At 39.2% G+C, this 17,640-nt stretch overlaps 1 protein-coding gene across 3 annotated transcripts in view; it reads left to right on the forward strand.

The window, feature by feature from the left end:
- CBL (Cbl proto-oncogene) overlaps positions 1-17,640 on the forward strand; it is a 92,432-nt gene that overhangs the window by 50,924 nt on the left and 23,868 nt on the right. For all 3 annotated transcript variants that reach the window (XM_055423185.2, XM_055423186.2, XM_055423187.2), the window contains 7 exons: positions 6,408-6,554; positions 8,592-8,748; positions 9,578-9,699; positions 10,022-10,159; positions 12,026-12,113; positions 12,478-12,609; positions 12,822-13,025. In XM_055423185.2, coding sequence (XP_055279160.1) covers positions 6,408-6,554; positions 8,592-8,748; positions 9,578-9,699; positions 10,022-10,159; positions 12,026-12,113; positions 12,478-12,609; positions 12,822-13,025 — 988 coding nt within the window. The remainder of the gene's footprint in view (positions 1-6,407; positions 6,555-8,591; positions 8,749-9,577; positions 9,700-10,021; positions 10,160-12,025; positions 12,114-12,477; positions 12,610-12,821; positions 13,026-17,640) is intronic.

A 17,640-nucleotide genomic window follows, 5' to 3' on the forward strand; every position in this document is an offset into this window, starting at 1 on the left:
CAAAGTAATGCTCAAAATTCTCCAAGCCAGGCTTCAACAGAATGTGATCCGTGAACTTCCAGATGTTCAGGCTGGATTTAGAAAAGGCAGAGGAACCAGAGATCCAACATCTGTTGAATCATCAAAAAAGCAAGAGAGTTCCAGAAAAACATCTGCTGCTGCTGCTGCTGCTAAGTCACTTCAGTCGTGTCCGACTCTGTGTGACCCCATAGCCCTATTTCTGCTTTATTGACTATGCTAATGCCTTTGACTCTGTGGATCCCAACAAACTGTGGAAAATTCTTCAAGAGACAGGAATAGCAGACTACCTGACCTGCCTCCTGAGAAATCTGTATGCAGGTCAAGAAGCAACAGTTAGAATTGAACATGGAACAACAGATTGGTTCAAAATAGTGAAAGGATACATCAAGGCTGTATATTGTCACCCTGCTTATTTAATTTATATGCAGAGTACATCATGCGAAATGTCGGGCTGGTTGAAGCACAGGCTGGAATCAAGATTGCCGGGAGAAATATCAATAACCTCAGATATGGAGATGATACCACCCTTATAGCTGAAAGTGAAGAACTAAAGAACCTCTTGATGAAAGTGAAAGAGGAGAGTGAAAAAGCTGGCTTGAAACTCAACATTCAGAAAAATTAAGATAACGGCATCTGGTCCCATCACTTCATGGCAAATAGATGGGGTAACAGTGGAAACAGTGACAGACTTTATTTTTTTAGGCTCCAAAATCACTGCAGGTGGTGACTGCAGCCATGAAATCAAAAGATGCTTGCTCCTTGGAAGAAAAGCTATGACCAACCTAGACAGCATACTAAAAAGCAGAGACATTACTGACAAAGGTCCGTTTAGTCAAAGCTATAGTTTTTCCAGTAGTCATGTATGGATGTGAGAGTTGGACTATAAAGAAAGCTGAGCACTGAAGAATTGATGCTTTTGAATTGTGGTGTTGGAGAAGACTCTTGAGAGTCCCTTGCACTGCAAGGAGATCAAACCAGTCCATCCTAAAGGTAATTAGTCCTGAATATTCATTAGAAGGACTAATGTTGAAGCTGAAACTAATACTTTGGGGCCACCTGATGTGAAGAACTGACTCACTGGAAAAGACCCTGATGCTGGGAAGATTGAAAGCGGGAAGAGAAGGGAAAGACAGAGAATGAGATGGTTGGATGGCATCACCGGCTCAATGGATATCTGTTTGAGCAAGCTCCAGTGATGGACAGGGAAGCCTGATGTGCTGCAGTCAATGGGGTCGCAAAGAGTCAGACGTGACTGAACAGCTGAACTGAAAATATTCAGTTTGGCTAGAATATGCTAGTGAAATTAGTTATAAAGGTAGATTAGACCCAGGTCAGTGGAAAGTCTAAAAATCAAAGCTGAACTGGATTTTGTCTCATTAGTAGTATAGAAATTGTGCCCCTTCCCCTTAAAAGGTAGTTATATGTGGTGTGATTGAACATGTATCAGTTGAGGTCAGTTCAGTCGTTCACTCGTGTCCGACTCTCCGCGACCCCATGAATCACAGCACGCCAGGCCTCCCTGTCCATCACCAGCTCCCAGAGTACACTCAAACTCATGTCCACAGAGTTGGTGATGCCATCCAGCCATCTCATTCTCCGTCATCCCCTTCTCCTCCCGCCCCCAACCTTTCCCAGCATCAGAGTCTTTTCCAGTGAGTCAACTCGTCGCATGAGGTGGCCAAAGTATTGCAGTTTCAGCTTTAGCATCAGTCCCTCCAATGAACATCCAGGATTGATCTCGGAGTAGACTAAAGGCAAGTTTTTTGATTGAAGTATCAGTTCAGTTCAGTCGCTCAGTCGTGTCCGACTCTTTGCGACCCCATGAACCACAGCACGCCAGGCCTCCCTGTCCATCACCAACTCCCGGAGTTCACTCAAACTCATGTCCATCGAGTCAGTGATGCCATTGAGCCATCTCATTCTCTGTCGTCCCCGTCTCCTCCTGCCCCCAATCCCTCCCAGCATCAGACTCTTTTCCAGTGAGTCAACTCGTCGCATGAGGTGGCCAGAGTATTGGAGTTTCAGCTTTATCATCAATCCTTCCAATGAACACCCAGGATTGATCTCCTTTAGAATGGACTGGTTGGATCTCCTTGCAATCCAAGGGACTCTCAAGAGTCTCCTCCAGCACCACAGTTCAAAAGCATCAATTCTTCGGCGATCAGCTTTCTTCACAGTCCAACTCTCACATCCATACATGACCATGGGAAAAACCATAGCCTTGACTAGGCGGACCTTTGTTGGCAAAGTAATGTCTCTGCTTTTTAATATGCTATCTGGGTTGGTCATAACTTTCCTTCCAAGGAGGAAGCGTCTTTTAATTTCCTGGCTGCAATCAGCATATGCAGTGATTTTGGAGCCCCAAAAAATAAAGTCTGACACTGTTTCCACTGTTTCCCCATCTATTTCCCATGAAGTGATGGGACCAGATGCCATGATCTTTGTTTTCTGAATGTTGAGCTTCAAGGCAGCCTTTTCACTCTCCTCTTTCATTTTCATCAAGAGGCTTTTGAGTTCCTCTTCACTTTCTGCCATAAAGGTGGTGTCATCTGCATATCTGAGGTTATTGATATTTCTCCCGGCAGTCTTGATTCCAGCTTGTGCTTCTTCCAGCCCAGCATTCCTCATGATGTACTCTGCATATCAGTTAAATAAGCAGGGTGACAATATAGTTGATTTATAATGTTTCAAGGTTACAGCACAGTGGTTCAGTTTTATACATATATTCTTTTTCAGATTATTTTCCATATAGGTTATTGCAAGATACTGAATATAGCTCTGTTGTACGGTAGGTCCTTGCTGTTTATTTTGTATGTAGTACTGCAGATGGTGATTGCAGCCATGAAATCAAAAGATGCTTACTCCTTGGAAGGAAAGTTCCGACCAACCTAGACAGCATATAAAAAGCAGAGACTTTGCCAACAAAGGTCTGTCTAGTCAAGGCTATGGTTTTTCCAGTGGTCATGTATGGATGTGAGAGTTGGACTATAAAGAGAGCGCCGAAGAATTGGAATTGATGCTTTTGAACTGTGGTGTTGGAGAAGACTGAGAGTCCCTTGGACTGCAAGGGGATCAAACCAGTCCATCCTAAAGGAGATCAACCCTGGGTGTTCATTGGTGGGACTGATGTTGAAGCCGAAACTCCAATACTTTGGCCACCTGATGCGAAGAGCTGACTCATTTGAAAAGACCCTGATGCTGGGAAAGATAGAGGGCAGGAGGAGAAGGGGACGATAGAGGATGAGATGGTTGGATGGCATCACTGACTCAATGGACATGGGTTTGGGTAGGCTCTGGGAGTTGGTGATGGACAGGGAGGCCTGGTGTGCTGCAATCCATAGGTTGCAAAGAGTCGGACATGACTAAGTGAACTGAACTGTATATATCTGTTAATCTCAAATTCCAAATTTATTAACGCCTCACTCAAGGAAGGTTAGTTTAAGTCTGAGAATGTTGCTTTGAGGTGCTAGCATTTGATTGGAGAAATACAGTAGGCAGTTGGAAAGCTATCAAGGCCTAAGATTTGGGAATCTTTTGCAAAGCAGTTTTTGAATCCTTGAATTAGCAAAGGAAGAGTCAAGAGAGTGCATGGAGAAAGAAAGGAAATGGAGAGCAGATTCTTCAGTTCAGAGCAGATTCTTGAGAAATAGCTATTTTAGGAGGATAGAAAGGAAAACCAAAGGAAGAACAAAAGCAAGGAGGAGACCCAAGAGAGGATGACACTGGAGAAACTAAGGAAAGACATTTTCAGAAAGAAGTAGGATTCAAACTGTTTCTTCCAGAAAGATCTCTGTTGTAACTTTGTAATATGTATATTTTCTATCATATATGTTACTCTGCTGTACTGTTTAGCATAGTTCTTTACACATAGTTCTCAGCAATTTAGCATATAGTGCTCTTGCCTAGAAAATCCCATGGATGGAGGAGCCTGGTAGGCTGCAGTCCGTGGGGTCGCTAAGGGTCGGACACGACTAAGCGACTTCACTTTCACTTTTCACTTTCACACATTGGAGAAGGAAATGGCAACCCACTCCAGTGTTCTTGCCTGGAGAATCCCAGGGATGGGGGAGCCTGGTGGGCTTCCGTCTATGGGGTCACAAAGAGTCGGACACGACTGAAGTGACTTAGCAGCAGCAGCAGCAAGGGAACCAGGACTCTCTTGCTTATCTTTAAGGATTAACATTTGGCAAAATGTTATTAAGGTTTAGTGCATTGTGCAGTCTGGTATCCTACTGAAGACTTTGGGAAGTCATTGGCAATAATTTGTGCTTTGCAGATTTTCTATAATATTATCTGTGATATATATATATGTATATATCTCAATAGTCTCTGTTTTTGTTTCCTGTTTATTAAAATAGTAACTATCCTAACCAACAACAATTGAAGGCTCTTAAAATACCAAGTGGAAAACAATTAATGGAGTTTAGGGATTGGATAAGTGATTGTGTTTTTCAGCTTACTTACTTACACAATCACTTATCCAATCCCTAAACTCCATTACTTACTTGAACTATTTGGCATATGAATTATTTTAGACTGATTTCAATGAATATTGATTTTATCACTTTTTCGGTGCTTTCAGAAATAGGAAAACTAGAAAGAGTAAACGGAGAAGGCAATGGCAAGCCACTCCAGTACTCTTGCCTAGAAAATCCCATGGACGGAGGAGCCTGGTAGGCTGCAGTCCATGGGGTCACTAAGTCGGACACGACTGAGCGACCTCACTTTCACTTTTCACTTTCACGCATTGGAGAAGGAAATGGCAACCCACTCCAATGTTCTTGCCTGGAGAGTCCCAGGGACGGGGGAGCCTGGTGGGCTGCCGTCTATGGGGTCGCACAGAGTCAGACACAACTGAAGCGACTTAGCAGCAGCAGCAGAAAGACTAAAACCTGATACAAGTGCAAAAGACAGATACCAGAAAACTTAAGCTGATTTGTTGAAAAACTGATTAGAAAGATTTCAGAAGTATTTTGCAGAAAAGTTAGGGCTATACTAACACATATATATGGAATTTAGAAAGAGGGTAACCTTAACCCTGTATACGAGACAGCAAAAGAGACACAGGTGTATAGAATAGTCTTTGGGACTCTGTGGGAGAGGGTGAGGGTGGGATGATTTGGGAGAATGGCATTGAAACATGTATATTATCATATGTGAAATGAATCACCAGTCCAGGTTTGACGCATGATACAGGATGCTTGGGGCTGGTGCATAGGGATGACCCAGAGGAGGGATATGGGGAGGAGGGAGGTGGGAGGGGGGTTCAAGAAGGGGAACACATGTACACCCGGGGCGGATTCATGTCAGTGTATGGCAAAACCAACCAATATACTATTGTAAGTAATTAGCCTCCAATAAAAAAAAATAAAAAAAAGAAAGGGCTATAGGGACTTGGTGCAGCATTTTATCTAGGAAGGACAAAGATGGGACTAATGGTGAAAAGAAAAATCTGTCTTAAAGAGAATTTGAGGCAATAAAATTGATCATGGATTGACTTGAAATTTTATTGTCTACTTGTATGACAAGAATTGACTTTTTAATACATAAATACTAATTGTTGAAGCAAGGGAAAATAAGCAACTATAATAGTAGCTGGTTTAGTGAGTAGCAATATCTAAGACATCTGTATCTTGTTCTGCAGAAGTACCGTTAAAGATGACTGAGATAATCTGATTTAAGTACACACCTGAAAGTAGAGACATCATCTGGTGTATTGAATTGGTACTTTATAACCACAACCATTAAACAGAGGTTGTCAGGCTCAAGTTAACTTGTTAAAATATGCACTTATTTAGAAATTTTTACATGGTTTGGATGTTAGCTTTTAGTTTTGATAAAGAAAAAGAAGTTCCTTAAAGAGGAAAACTTATTTCTTTTAGGTCTGATTAGTGAAAATATTTGTTCTGGATATGTAAATAGTCCTCTTTATTGAAGATTTTTAATTTATTTTTAATTTAGATGAGTTGGGATAATTTAAACATCCAGATTAGTTTATGCAAAGCGGGAAATAATATATTTTGCTTTTCTAACATCTCTTTTGTGAGTGAATGGTTATAGTAGTGTACAACTTCTTACACTTTTTAGTTGAGTCCTCTTTTATCTATCAGCCTAAAAAAGGTAGATTTGTTCATAGAAGTTTATGCTCAGTTATTAGGCCTGATTAATTTAAGATTAAAAGTCTTGAAATAGATTACTGTTAAAATTTTTTTTTTCTTATTTACCTGTTAATGCCTATTTGAACGGAGGGAAAAGGAGTGGACTTTAGTGAATGCAACAGTCTTTCTTGCATTATAATCACATACCCGATGTAGTGGATTCACCACATTTAAAATAAAAATAATTTTATGGGCTCATTTAACCATTGCACTTCTGATCATTTTTAGACGAAACCTGACCAAACTATCCCTTATCTTCAGCCACATGCTGGCAGAACTAAAAGGAATCTTCCCAAGTGGACTCTTTCAAGGAGACACGTTTCGGATTACTAAAGCAGATGCTGCAGAATTTTGGAGGAAAGCTTTTGGGGAAAAGTAAGTGTCAAAATAATGAATTTGAACTATGAAGAACTGAAGCTTGTGTTTTGAGTTTTTTAGTTTGAAACAGAAAAATAATGAATATATGCATAACTGCTTCCCAACTGTGGTAAATATTAACCTAGTTTTTTGTTGTTGTTGTTCTGATCATGTTTGTATTTTTTTTCTTAAAGAAGTAGATATATCTTTGTCCATTATGCTGTTAATGAACACATACATTTCAAATTATTTGCTTTTGCAAGCAGTGCTACAGAAAACAAAATTGTATTTGCCTTCATACACAGGAATTTCTCAATATTTATATACTTAGGAGTGGAATTGCTGAGTCAGGGGGTTTCACATCTTCTGCTTTGCCAAACATTGCCTAACTGCTTTCCGAAGTGGTTGTACCAGTTTCTATTCCTGTGAGTAGTATGCACGTGTTCCAGTAGCTCTGCAATTTGGCTAACACTGGTAATATGAATTGGTATCATATTTTACTTTATATTCTTAATGACAGGGGAGCTTGAGCACCTTTTCACATTTGTCACCTGTCTAGATTCTTTTTCTGAGTTGGCTGTTTCTATTCCTGATTTGTCTATTTTCCTATAGACTTGTCTTTTTCCTGTTGTAAGATACTAATTCTTTGTTAGTCACTAACATTAGAGATGTCTGTGGCTTGTGTTTCCACTTTGTTATATTGTCCTTTTTTTAAAAAAAAATTTATTTGGCTGTGCTGTGTCTTTGCTGTTGCACAGGCTTTTCTTTAGTTGCTGCAAGCAGAGGCTACTCTCTGATTGTGGTGCATGGGCTTCTCATTGCAATGGCTTCTCTTATGGAGCACAGGCTCTAGGACGTGAGGGCTTCAGTAGTTCAGGTTCCCGGGCTCTAGAGCACAGGCTCAGTAGTTGTGACACAGGGACTCACTCAGCTGCTCCACGGCATGTGGGATCCTCCTGGAATAGGAACAAGGATTGAACCCATGTCTTCTGCATTAGCAGGCTGACTCTTTACCGCTGAGCCACCGGGGCAGCCCATGATTTAAGTCAAGTTTTTGTTTCTTAGTATTAATATAAATGTTCTTGAATATACTCTGAAATTTTAAATCAAAGAACTGAAAAAGTAGAAAACAATAAAAATTTTCAGTTGAATATACAGATCCTAATGTAAGTTTTTCTTTGAATGCTTTTTTGTTTTTAATTGCGATATAGTTGATGTACACTGTTAAGTTAGTCTCAGGTATATACTGCATATTGATTTGATGTATGTTAAATGCTTGCTTTATTTTAAAAAGTTGTGTTTATGCATCAGATATAGAATAATTAGCGATTTTCAAAAACCTAGTTGAAGAGGATAGGCATGAGTTTAACTTTGTTACTTTAACTCAGTAACTATCTACTTTAGAAAAGAATTTAAATTGCCAATTGATCTCTTACTTTCAGGCAGGTGAATACATAAAGGCAATGAGATTTTACTTTATTTATTTTTTTAATCTTGAAAAATAGAAATCCCACAGTACCCTTTGCTAGCCACATCTGGAGTTTAATCATTCTTTTGTTAAATAATTTCTTCTTCATTTGTATCAGAACTCTTTTCTTCCTGTACCTTAAGCTTTATATTCCTCAAGTCTGGTCCTTGATAGTGTGGGTTCCTCAAAAGAATCAGAGTGTTTTACGTGCTTTTAAAAGGTTAGTTTAAACACAATGAGTGAAGATCTGGCCACAGGTTACATCTCTAATACAAAAAAGATAATCTCCTCTCCATGCTTCTCTAATACAACAAATGTCTGAAGGTGAGAAAGGGGATCAACTTGTGGCATTCTGCCAAAGAAAAGTGGGTAAAGACGTCTCTATTATTAATTTACTCATTAGGAAGTTAAGAAACGTATCATTTATGCCCTTTCTGTTATCAGTGTAAAATATAATTCACTTTCTCTAAGAAAATTAAAGTGGATTTTGAGAATTTAAAGAGACTCTTTTCCTTGACTGTAGTAATGCCTGGAATTATCTGCTGTCTTATTCTGTGCCTTCTCTCTCACCCCCATCTGCATCCTAGGACAATAGTCCCTTGGAAGAGCTTCAGACAGGCCCTTCATGAAGTACATCCCATCAGTTCTGGGCTGGAGGCCATGGCTCTGAAATCCACTATTGATCTGACCTGCAATGATTATATTTCAGTTTTTGAATTCGACATCTTTACAAGACTCTTTCAGGTAGGATGCTAAAATGTTGGCTGAACTAATTATTGCCACTTTTCTGAAGGGGAACCTTTTAAAAAAAAATAACATTTGGACATTTGGGAGTTTGCCTATTATAAAAGTATTTTTATTTTAGAAACTATAGTTTAAAAAAGGTTAAAACTACTCTGTATTTTATATTTATATATATATGTAAAAAGAGTAACTATATAATCTGCTTATTCTCCTCATATTTATAATCTTTCTGTTATTAAATATTCTTCTTTACATCAGTTTTTTTTCTTTGCACCATTTTAATGGTTGTATTTTACCCTAAAAATGGATATAATATACTTCCTGAGTTCAGTTACTGGACATTTATGTTTGTTTCCAACTTTTTCTCCTGTGGTATTAAAATTCTTGACTAATATTGAGATACACTGATGGTTCACAACTCCTTTCCTTTTCTAAAAATAATGTGTGTATATGCTGCCTTGCATAAGCCTTTATTTGGCATTTCTTAGTTGCACATCAGACCTTGCCCTGTTTTCTCTGTTTTTGTCTATTGTTTAACCTCATCATTACTCTAACAGCTCCAGCAGGTTAGAGCTGCTTGAAAATTTTCTGTATTTTGCACAGTTAGAGTTCTCCCTATAAGCATGTGTTATTTTCTTCTTAGCTTTTCAAAGTTTTTATTTCCCAAACTTGTTTGTCTTCCCTTAAAGTAACAATATGGTTGAAAATTTGTGACACTAAATGGAGAATTTGTATTTGAGCATTGAGGTGGTTTTTCCTTTTGTTATTTGCTCTGGGGCTGGCTGTATGTTTGGAGCCGGATGATCTGATTGATCTCTTGTTTCCTTAGCCCTGGTCCTCTTTGCTCAGAAACTGGAATAGCCTTGCTGTAACTCATCCTGGTTACATGGCTTTCCTGACATACGATGAAGTGAAAGCGCGACTCCAGAAATTCATTCACAAACCTGGCAGGTCAGTGGAATGAAGCAAAGAGGTTTATTCTCCTGAATTTTATTCTGTGACCTTTGCTGAAAAGGAGGAAACATGATCTTTTACTAGTTCCCCAGTGGCCACATTTCTGTGGTAGGATTGATGTCTGTTTATCAGAGGAATTGACTTATTCAGATACTATGATTTGATAAATACTTTCAAGCCACTTAAGAATTAAGCTTTTGTGACTTTTGGTGTGGAATCATTGAAGAATATTATTGATGGTCTTTTTGATTTTCGTCTCTGTCTCATCTTCTACCCTAATGCAAGCATATGTAATCAAGGTTTTGTTCTCTGTTTTCAGTTACATTTTCCGGCTGAGCTGTACTCGTCTGGGTCAGTGGGCTATTGGGTATGTCACTGCTGATGGGAACATTCTCCAGACAATCCCTCACAATAAACCTCTCTTCCAAGCGCTGATTGATGGCTTCAGGGAAGGCTTGTGAGTACCTACTGTTTATCATCTGTTAGAGTCCAAGGAACTTAGGGCTGTGAAACTGCCTCATTAATGACTTTATTCCAGGTTTCCTCTACAGGTTAAGATTCAGGAAACATATTAACAGCTTATATTCTTTGAATTTTCAACTTCTGTAGTACTTCTGTTTTTATTTAAAAAGGATGCCTTGAGTGAAATTATTTTTTCCTCTACTATTTCTTTTGTTACCCTGAGTAGATTTTATCTTTCTCTTTTTTCCACACGTTAACTTATTTTCAGGTCTATATTAGATTTTAAAATATACAGTACTCTCCAAACACAGGGGCCTCCCCTAGAGCTCAACAGGTAGAGAATCTGCTTGCAGTGCAGGAGACATGGGTTCGATCTCTGGGCTTGGAAGATCCCCTGGAGAAGGAACTGGCAACCCACTTGCCGAGAGAATCCCATGGACTGAGGTGCCTAGTGGGCTAAAGTCCAAAGGGTCACAAAGAGTGACACAAAGACAGGAGTGAGCGACTACAGCACTGACAACATCAGTGTTGTCCTCCAGACACTGATATTCTTTCTCCAGGGCACAGTGCCACAGGCTCTATTTTAATCAAGGGGTTGATAAGCATTTTTTGTGAAGGGCCAGACAGTAAATATTTCACCAGTCTTTCCAAACCACATATGTCTATGTCAGTTGGTGGTGCAGTGGTTAAGAATTCGCTTTGCAGTGCAAGGGACGTGGGTTTGATCCCTGGTTGGGGAACTAAGATTCCAAATGCTGCAACTAAAGATTTCAATGCCACAGTGAAAGATCCCTCATGACACAGTGACGATCTCCCGTGCTGCAATTAAGACCTGACTCAGCCAAATAAATAAATAGATAAATATTTTTAAAAATATATTTCCATACCAATTAGCAGAATATGTTACCAGTTATTTGACTAGGCAGAATTAGGATGACTTAGATGTTCCTGATGGCAGCAGGCCCAGTGGCCTTCATCCTAACTTCATTTTAATTCAACAGAATTTCTTCAGGCTATGGGTTTTTGTAATCTCTGCTAATATTTATGACTTAAGTTCCTATTTATTCCAGAAATCCTAGTCCTTTGGGAATTCAAATTGATTATCAGTTGGTAAGCACTAAGAATACTAACAGTTGACCAGGTATGAGAAAACTGCTTGTGTTTTAAAGTGATTAGGAAAATCCATTTTCCATTACACATCATTTTCTACAGTAATGTTAGAACTGAAAGGGGTACTTCACCAGATGTCAGAGCAATTTGATTTTAGAAGCTTCCTGGTAGTTGATCTCAGTGGCTTAATTTGCTTCTTGTTACTTTTCTTTCAAATTGGTGTCTCTTAGTGTTAAATCTGTAAACAAGGGTGTTTTAAGGTCTTTGGTTGAAGCAAATGTGGTTTTTTTAAATTGAGAATTCACACTTTAATCTGTGGTCATCCACAGATAAAAATAGGAGTTGGTAAATTATGGCGCACAGGCTAGGTCTTTTAGTCTGTGTCTAATATAGTTTTTCCTTTTCAGTATGTTGTTTTTAAAAAAAAAAAACAAGAATATGTGACACAGTTATGTGGCTTACAGAGCCTGAAACATTTACTGACTGGTCCTTTACAGGAAAAGCTTGTCAACCCCTTAATTAAAATAGAGCCTGTGACACCCTGGAGAAGGAATATCAGTGTTTAAAGAGTATCTTCGTAGAAGTGATCTGTGTCACTTAATTTTTTTGAAGTACTAATAAAATTTCTTTTTGCACTTCTCCTAAATTGCCCTTTTAGAGTGAGAGAATTCCTAGATAACATTTGTCTGTACTAGTAAGCAGTGATAAATTGGCTTCAGTAGACCCCCAAGATTGGTTACTCTTTTTACAGCTATTTGTTTCCTGATGGACGGAATCAGAATCCCGATCTGACAGGCTTATGTGAACCAACTCCCCAGGACCACATCAAAGTGACCCAGGTGAGTTTTGTTTTCCATTTTAATCATATTGCTAGACCCAAGCTTCTGTATATTACTCTGTAGAACTGACAGAATTATATTAAGTGATTGGAACACTTAAAATTTTAAACCATCGACTGGATTAGTGAATTTACGTGTGCGTGGTCTCTTTTTAAACCCTGCTTCTTAAGATAGGACCAAGACTAGGTGCTTTCTGTTTTCCCTGTTCACTGTTGTGACACTCCGTTTCCAGGCAAAGATTAGTATTACCAATGACCATCTTCAGTTTTCCTCTTTTTAGCATTTATAGTTGTAGTCATTCATTCATTCATTCCACACATATTTGTAGCAGACCGAATAATCTCTTTTCCCTTTTTAATCAAAGGAGCAATATGAATTATACTGTGAGATGGGCTCCACATTCCAACTCTGTAAAATATGTGCTGAGAATGATAAAGATGTGAAGATCGAGCCCTGCGGCCACCTCATGTGCACATCCTGTCTGACATCCTGGCAGGTACGGATCCAAACCGTGCTTTTCCTCAGCTAAACAATCACAGTGCAGAACTGGGGACTGTATATCCTTTATGGATATAAAGAATGGCCTGGTTTGTGGGGTAGGTTCTAAACTTTTGGTGCTTTTTTCATTTTTAGGTACTGTATTTTTAGTGGACGAATATTTTAAGAACTTTCAGATGTGTCTGTCACTATCTCCTGTTTCCTTTGTAGGAATCAGAAGGCCAGGGCTGTCCTTTCTGCCGATGTGAAATTAAAGGTACTGAGCCCATTGTGGTTGATCCCTTTGATCCTAGAGGAAGTGGCAGCCTGTTGAGGCAAGGAGCAGAGGGAGCTCCCTCCCCAAATTATGATGATGATGATGATGAACGAGCTGATGATTCTCTCTTCATGATGAAGGAATTGGCTGGTGCCAAGGTAAGTCTACAGTTTAATAGATTGTGGCAAAATCTCTCATCAGCTGTGTCCTAAAGCAGTAGATCACTTAACAACATCTAAAATACAAGGAGTAATAATAGCTAATATTTATTGAACATTTACCATGTGAAAGAGAACCATGCTAAATACTTGACTACTTTAACTCATAATCCTATACTTATCCATATTCATGTAACCCTATGAGTAGAAGCTATTATTATCCTCATTCAGCAATTGAAGAAATCAAAGCACAATGAGGTTAAGGAATTTGCCGAAGGTCACACTACTAGTAAGTTGAGCCAGAATCTGTGGCCAGGCATCCCGCCTTCCAGGCCCATGCTGTTACAGTCTGTATCCTAGAACTGGGTTGTACTTGGATAGCTTGGTGGAGAAAATGAAGGGGGAGTAAAAGAATTGGACCATGTCTCACTGCTGTGACTAGAATATTTTCTCCTTGTTTTTTTCTCTAGTGGAGTCTTGGCAATGGAAAGTTAGGTTTAGGCAGGAGAAACAAGGCCTTGTTAAAAACCAAAAAAATGGCAACTAAAGTGATTGGAGGGTGGTAGGAAGTACCGTACAGAGACTAAACAAACTAGAAAGGCCCTAATAAAGATAGGAACGATAAAGGTCAAGAAAGGATGTGACCAAATTCTGTTACATCAGTGGTAGGGTAAAACAGATTTATTCGCTAATTGAAAGTGAGGCAGCCACCGAAGATTTTAATAAATGTAGGGCAGACAAAGGTTCTAATATGCTGTCAGTTCTCTAGTTTAGGCTGTTACACCTTTCATAGGATGCATTTTTTGTTACAGAAGAATCTTTCTTTTATATCAGCACCCAACTGCCTGGCACATGGTAGGTGCTCAATAAATATTGAGACGATGGGTTGGAGTCTCTTCAATGATTGTGTCGAGTTTGTCTCTTCCTCGCTCTCAGAAGCATAGGTTCTCCCTGTTTCCAGAGTCATTGATCTACAACACATACCTTGATCATCTCATTCGTTTGCCTCACGCTCTTTAATGACTTCTCATTACTTAATGCGTTAGTAAGTACATTCTCTGTTCTACGCACTTTGCCCTGATAATCTTTTCCACTTTGTGTTTTGTGGAAGCTGAGTCATCGAAGATTTCTCCATGCTTTTGTCTTGATAGTTTCTATGTAATTTAAATCAGTTTTCATATCCTGAGAAATCTTTCCTGACTATAACCTGCTTCTCCTACCCCTAACTCACACATATTTACCCAGATACAATCTAGATCTGGCTAAGTGTTTCTTGGGTACTGTGAAATGTCGGCCATAGAACTTCAGTTCAGTTCAGTTCAGTCGCTCAGTCGTGTCCAACTCTCTGCGACCCCATGAATCACAGCACGCCAGGCCTCCCTGTCCATCACCAAATCCCGGAGTTCACTCAAACTCATATCCATCAAGTCGGTGATGCCATCCAGTCATCTCATTCTGTCGTCCCCTTCTCCTCCCGCCCCCATCCCTCCCAGCATCAGACTCTTTTCCAGTGAGTCAGCTCGTCGCATGAGGTGGCAAAAGTATTGGAGTTTCAGCTTTAGCATCAATCCTTCCAATGAACACCCAGGATTGATCTCCTTTAGAATGGACTGGTTGGATCTCCTTGCAGTCCAAGGGACTCTCAAGAGTCTTCTCCAGCACCACAGTTCAAAAGCATCAATTCTTTGGTGCTCAGCTTTCTTCACAATCCAACTCTCACATCCATACATGGCCACGGGAAAAACCATTGCCTTGACTAGACGGACCTTTGTTGGCAAAGTAATGTCTCTGCTTTTTAATATGCTATCTAGGTTGGTCATAACTTTCCTTCCAAGGAGTAAGCGTCTTTTAATTTCCTGGCTGCAATCAGCATCCGCAGTGATTTTGGAGCCCAAAAATACAACGTCTGACACTGTTTCCACTGTTACCCCATCTATTTCCCATGAAGTGATGGGACCAGATGCCATGATCTTTGTTTTCTGAACTTACCACCTGGTAATAATTTATTAAAAGTATTTCCTGGAAATTCCATGACAGTGGTTAGAGTTCCTTGCTTCCACTGCTGGGTTCGATCCCTTGTTGGGTAACTGAGATCCCACACACCATGTTGTGTGACCAAAAAAATAATCATTTCCCATTCTAAATTCCTAGAAGGCAAGAGTCACCTCTCATTTGTAATTGGCTACTCTCATTTGAGCACATAGTAATTGCTTTGGATGTTTAGGAATTAAAAGCACATTGAAACAGGAATTGATAAATGTGTCTATGCTGTATGGATAGTTGAGGAAATCTGGACTATTTGAGTAGTACATTTTAAATTTTTTGAAGTTGACCCTTACAGGCGTTCTTTTGCAAATCTGTCTGTAGGGTGAATTTCTAACAGTCGGATTGCTAGATAAGAATATGTCCATTTAAACTCTTTGAGAGAGGAGAGGGATATAATTAGTGGTGGGATATATGGGAATTTCAGAAAGCAATGGTATTCCATTTTTTAGCTGAAAGGTAGGTTCTGTGTGGGTGTTTCATCTTATTCTTTGTAACTTATAGTTCATTATCTACTTTGTGTGGATAAAATATTGGAGTAAAAATATCTCTTAACTTTTTTTGGACAGACATTAAGATTTGTTCCCTGTATTTTTTGTCCTAAGGTCACTCCTAAGGTATATGCGACTATGAGAGGACCTGCTTCATCACATCCCAGTAGCTTGTTGTTTTGTTGCTTAGTTTTGATTTGTTTTTAAAATAGTGAATCTACTTTTTAAAATAGCCCTGTGATAAATACACGTTTTTTTTGTTGTTGTTTAAAGTTGAAAAGAATTGCTAAAAATGTCGGTTATCTGCTTCCATCTCCTCTAGCTCCTATGTCCCATTCAGATTTTTCCATTCCTAAAGCTTTTCCTTAGCCATAGGCTGTACTGCTTTCTCCTGATTTTTCGATATTAGTTATGTGTTTAGAAAAGGATTTAAAATCTCTTATCTTCCTGCTTCCTACTCCCTAACTTCCGATTGTAGTTATTTGGAATGTTTTTTGGTTCAGTCAGTATTCAGTGTTTAAATGATTTTTGCTCCCTATTGTTTCAAGTAATATACTATAATGTGATTACTTTTGCTTTGTTTTACAACCTTCCACTTTTCTGAAATAATTGATTTATTTCCTTAGTTTTCAATTTGTACCTGTCACTACCAAACATCCTCTTGATATAATTTTATATGGAGTAAATTCTATGCATGTATTGATAAAGTAGATACTGTGTAATGTGGTATACTGATGTGTGGCGTCTGCCATGTTTTGGCTCCAGTGTGGACTGGTTTTTCACTGGCTGTGCTGCATTCTGTCACCCTGAGGTCTCTCCTCGCCGTCGTCATGGGACTTCATTGCCTCTCATCTGTGTTGGATTTCGTAACTCCCATGTTTTTCTGTTTCTTGCTTTAACTTCCTTGTTTGAGTAGAGTATGCCCTCAAAATAGCTTTCTGTGAAAAGGTGAGAGGTGAAATTTTTGAGACATCTGATAATCTTAAAACTGTCTTTATTCAGCCCTCAAACTGACTAAATATAGACTTACTGGGTTGAAAAAAAAACTTCACCTCTGTGAATTGTTACAGCCTCAGTGACCTCTAGTTTCTATCATATTTTTGCTCTTTGGTGCCTCCTTTCTCTCTGTCCTCAGAAGCCTTAGAATATTTTCTTTATCCTTGATTCCCTGAAAATTTAAGGGTGGTGTTGTTTGGCTGGTTATGGGTTTCTTTTCTTTCTTTGGGCTACCTGTATAATGAACACTTCCTATATGGATATTTATATCCCTTAGGTCTTGCAAATACTTTTTTTTTTTTTTGTAATTTCTTTCTTGTATGTGCTTTTATCCTTTTCTGGAGCTTTATTATATGTTGAGATAAAAGGACATTTTAGGGATTGGTTTTGATATTGAGGCATGAATTGAAGAATATGATTGATTATCTCAACCCTCTGCCCTTTAGGGATGAGAAGGAGGGATGGATGGTGGGGGGATCAGTATAGGCAGAGGGGGCCTTCCAAACCGAGAAACAACTTGAAGAAAGCTAAGAAGGTAGGAATTCCAAAATAGAGAATTACAGAAAATGCTATTGGTTAGGGAGACCAATTTAGACTCATGAAAACCAGGCAGGAAAGTGACATTTTATGATATGGGAAAGTAGGAGTTCCTGGTGAATGGCTTTTGAGCTAGTGAGGATTTAAGGATGGTTAAGCTGGTAATGGTGAGCAAAATGATTTGGTGAGATAAGAAACTAGAAAGTTGGGAGAATCGTTAGAAGGTGGTTTTGATAAATTAGGTCTGAGGTTGGTAAGTAGAATGAAAAGGAAAATATAGATATGCCATTCTTTTGTGGAAAAATAACAAGATACAGTGAAAGAAAAAACGTGAAGTCACTCAGTCCAACTCTTTGCCGCCCCATGGACTGTAGCCTGCCAGGCTCCTCCGTCCATGGGATTTTCCAGGCAAGAATACTGGAGTGGGTTGCCATTTCCTTCTCCAGGAAGTCTTCCTAACTCAGGGATTGAACCCGGGTCTACCTGCATTGTAGGCAGATGCTTTACCATCTGAGCCACCAGGGAAGATACAGTGACTGACTAGATAT

Source organism: Moschus berezovskii, chromosome 14 (genome assembly GCF_049115385.1).
Source record: "Moschus berezovskii isolate FMDL1 chromosome 14, NW_MosBer_1.0, whole genome shotgun sequence".
In the NCBI taxonomy this organism is placed as follows: Eukaryota; Metazoa; Chordata; class Mammalia; order Artiodactyla; family Moschidae; genus Moschus; species Moschus berezovskii.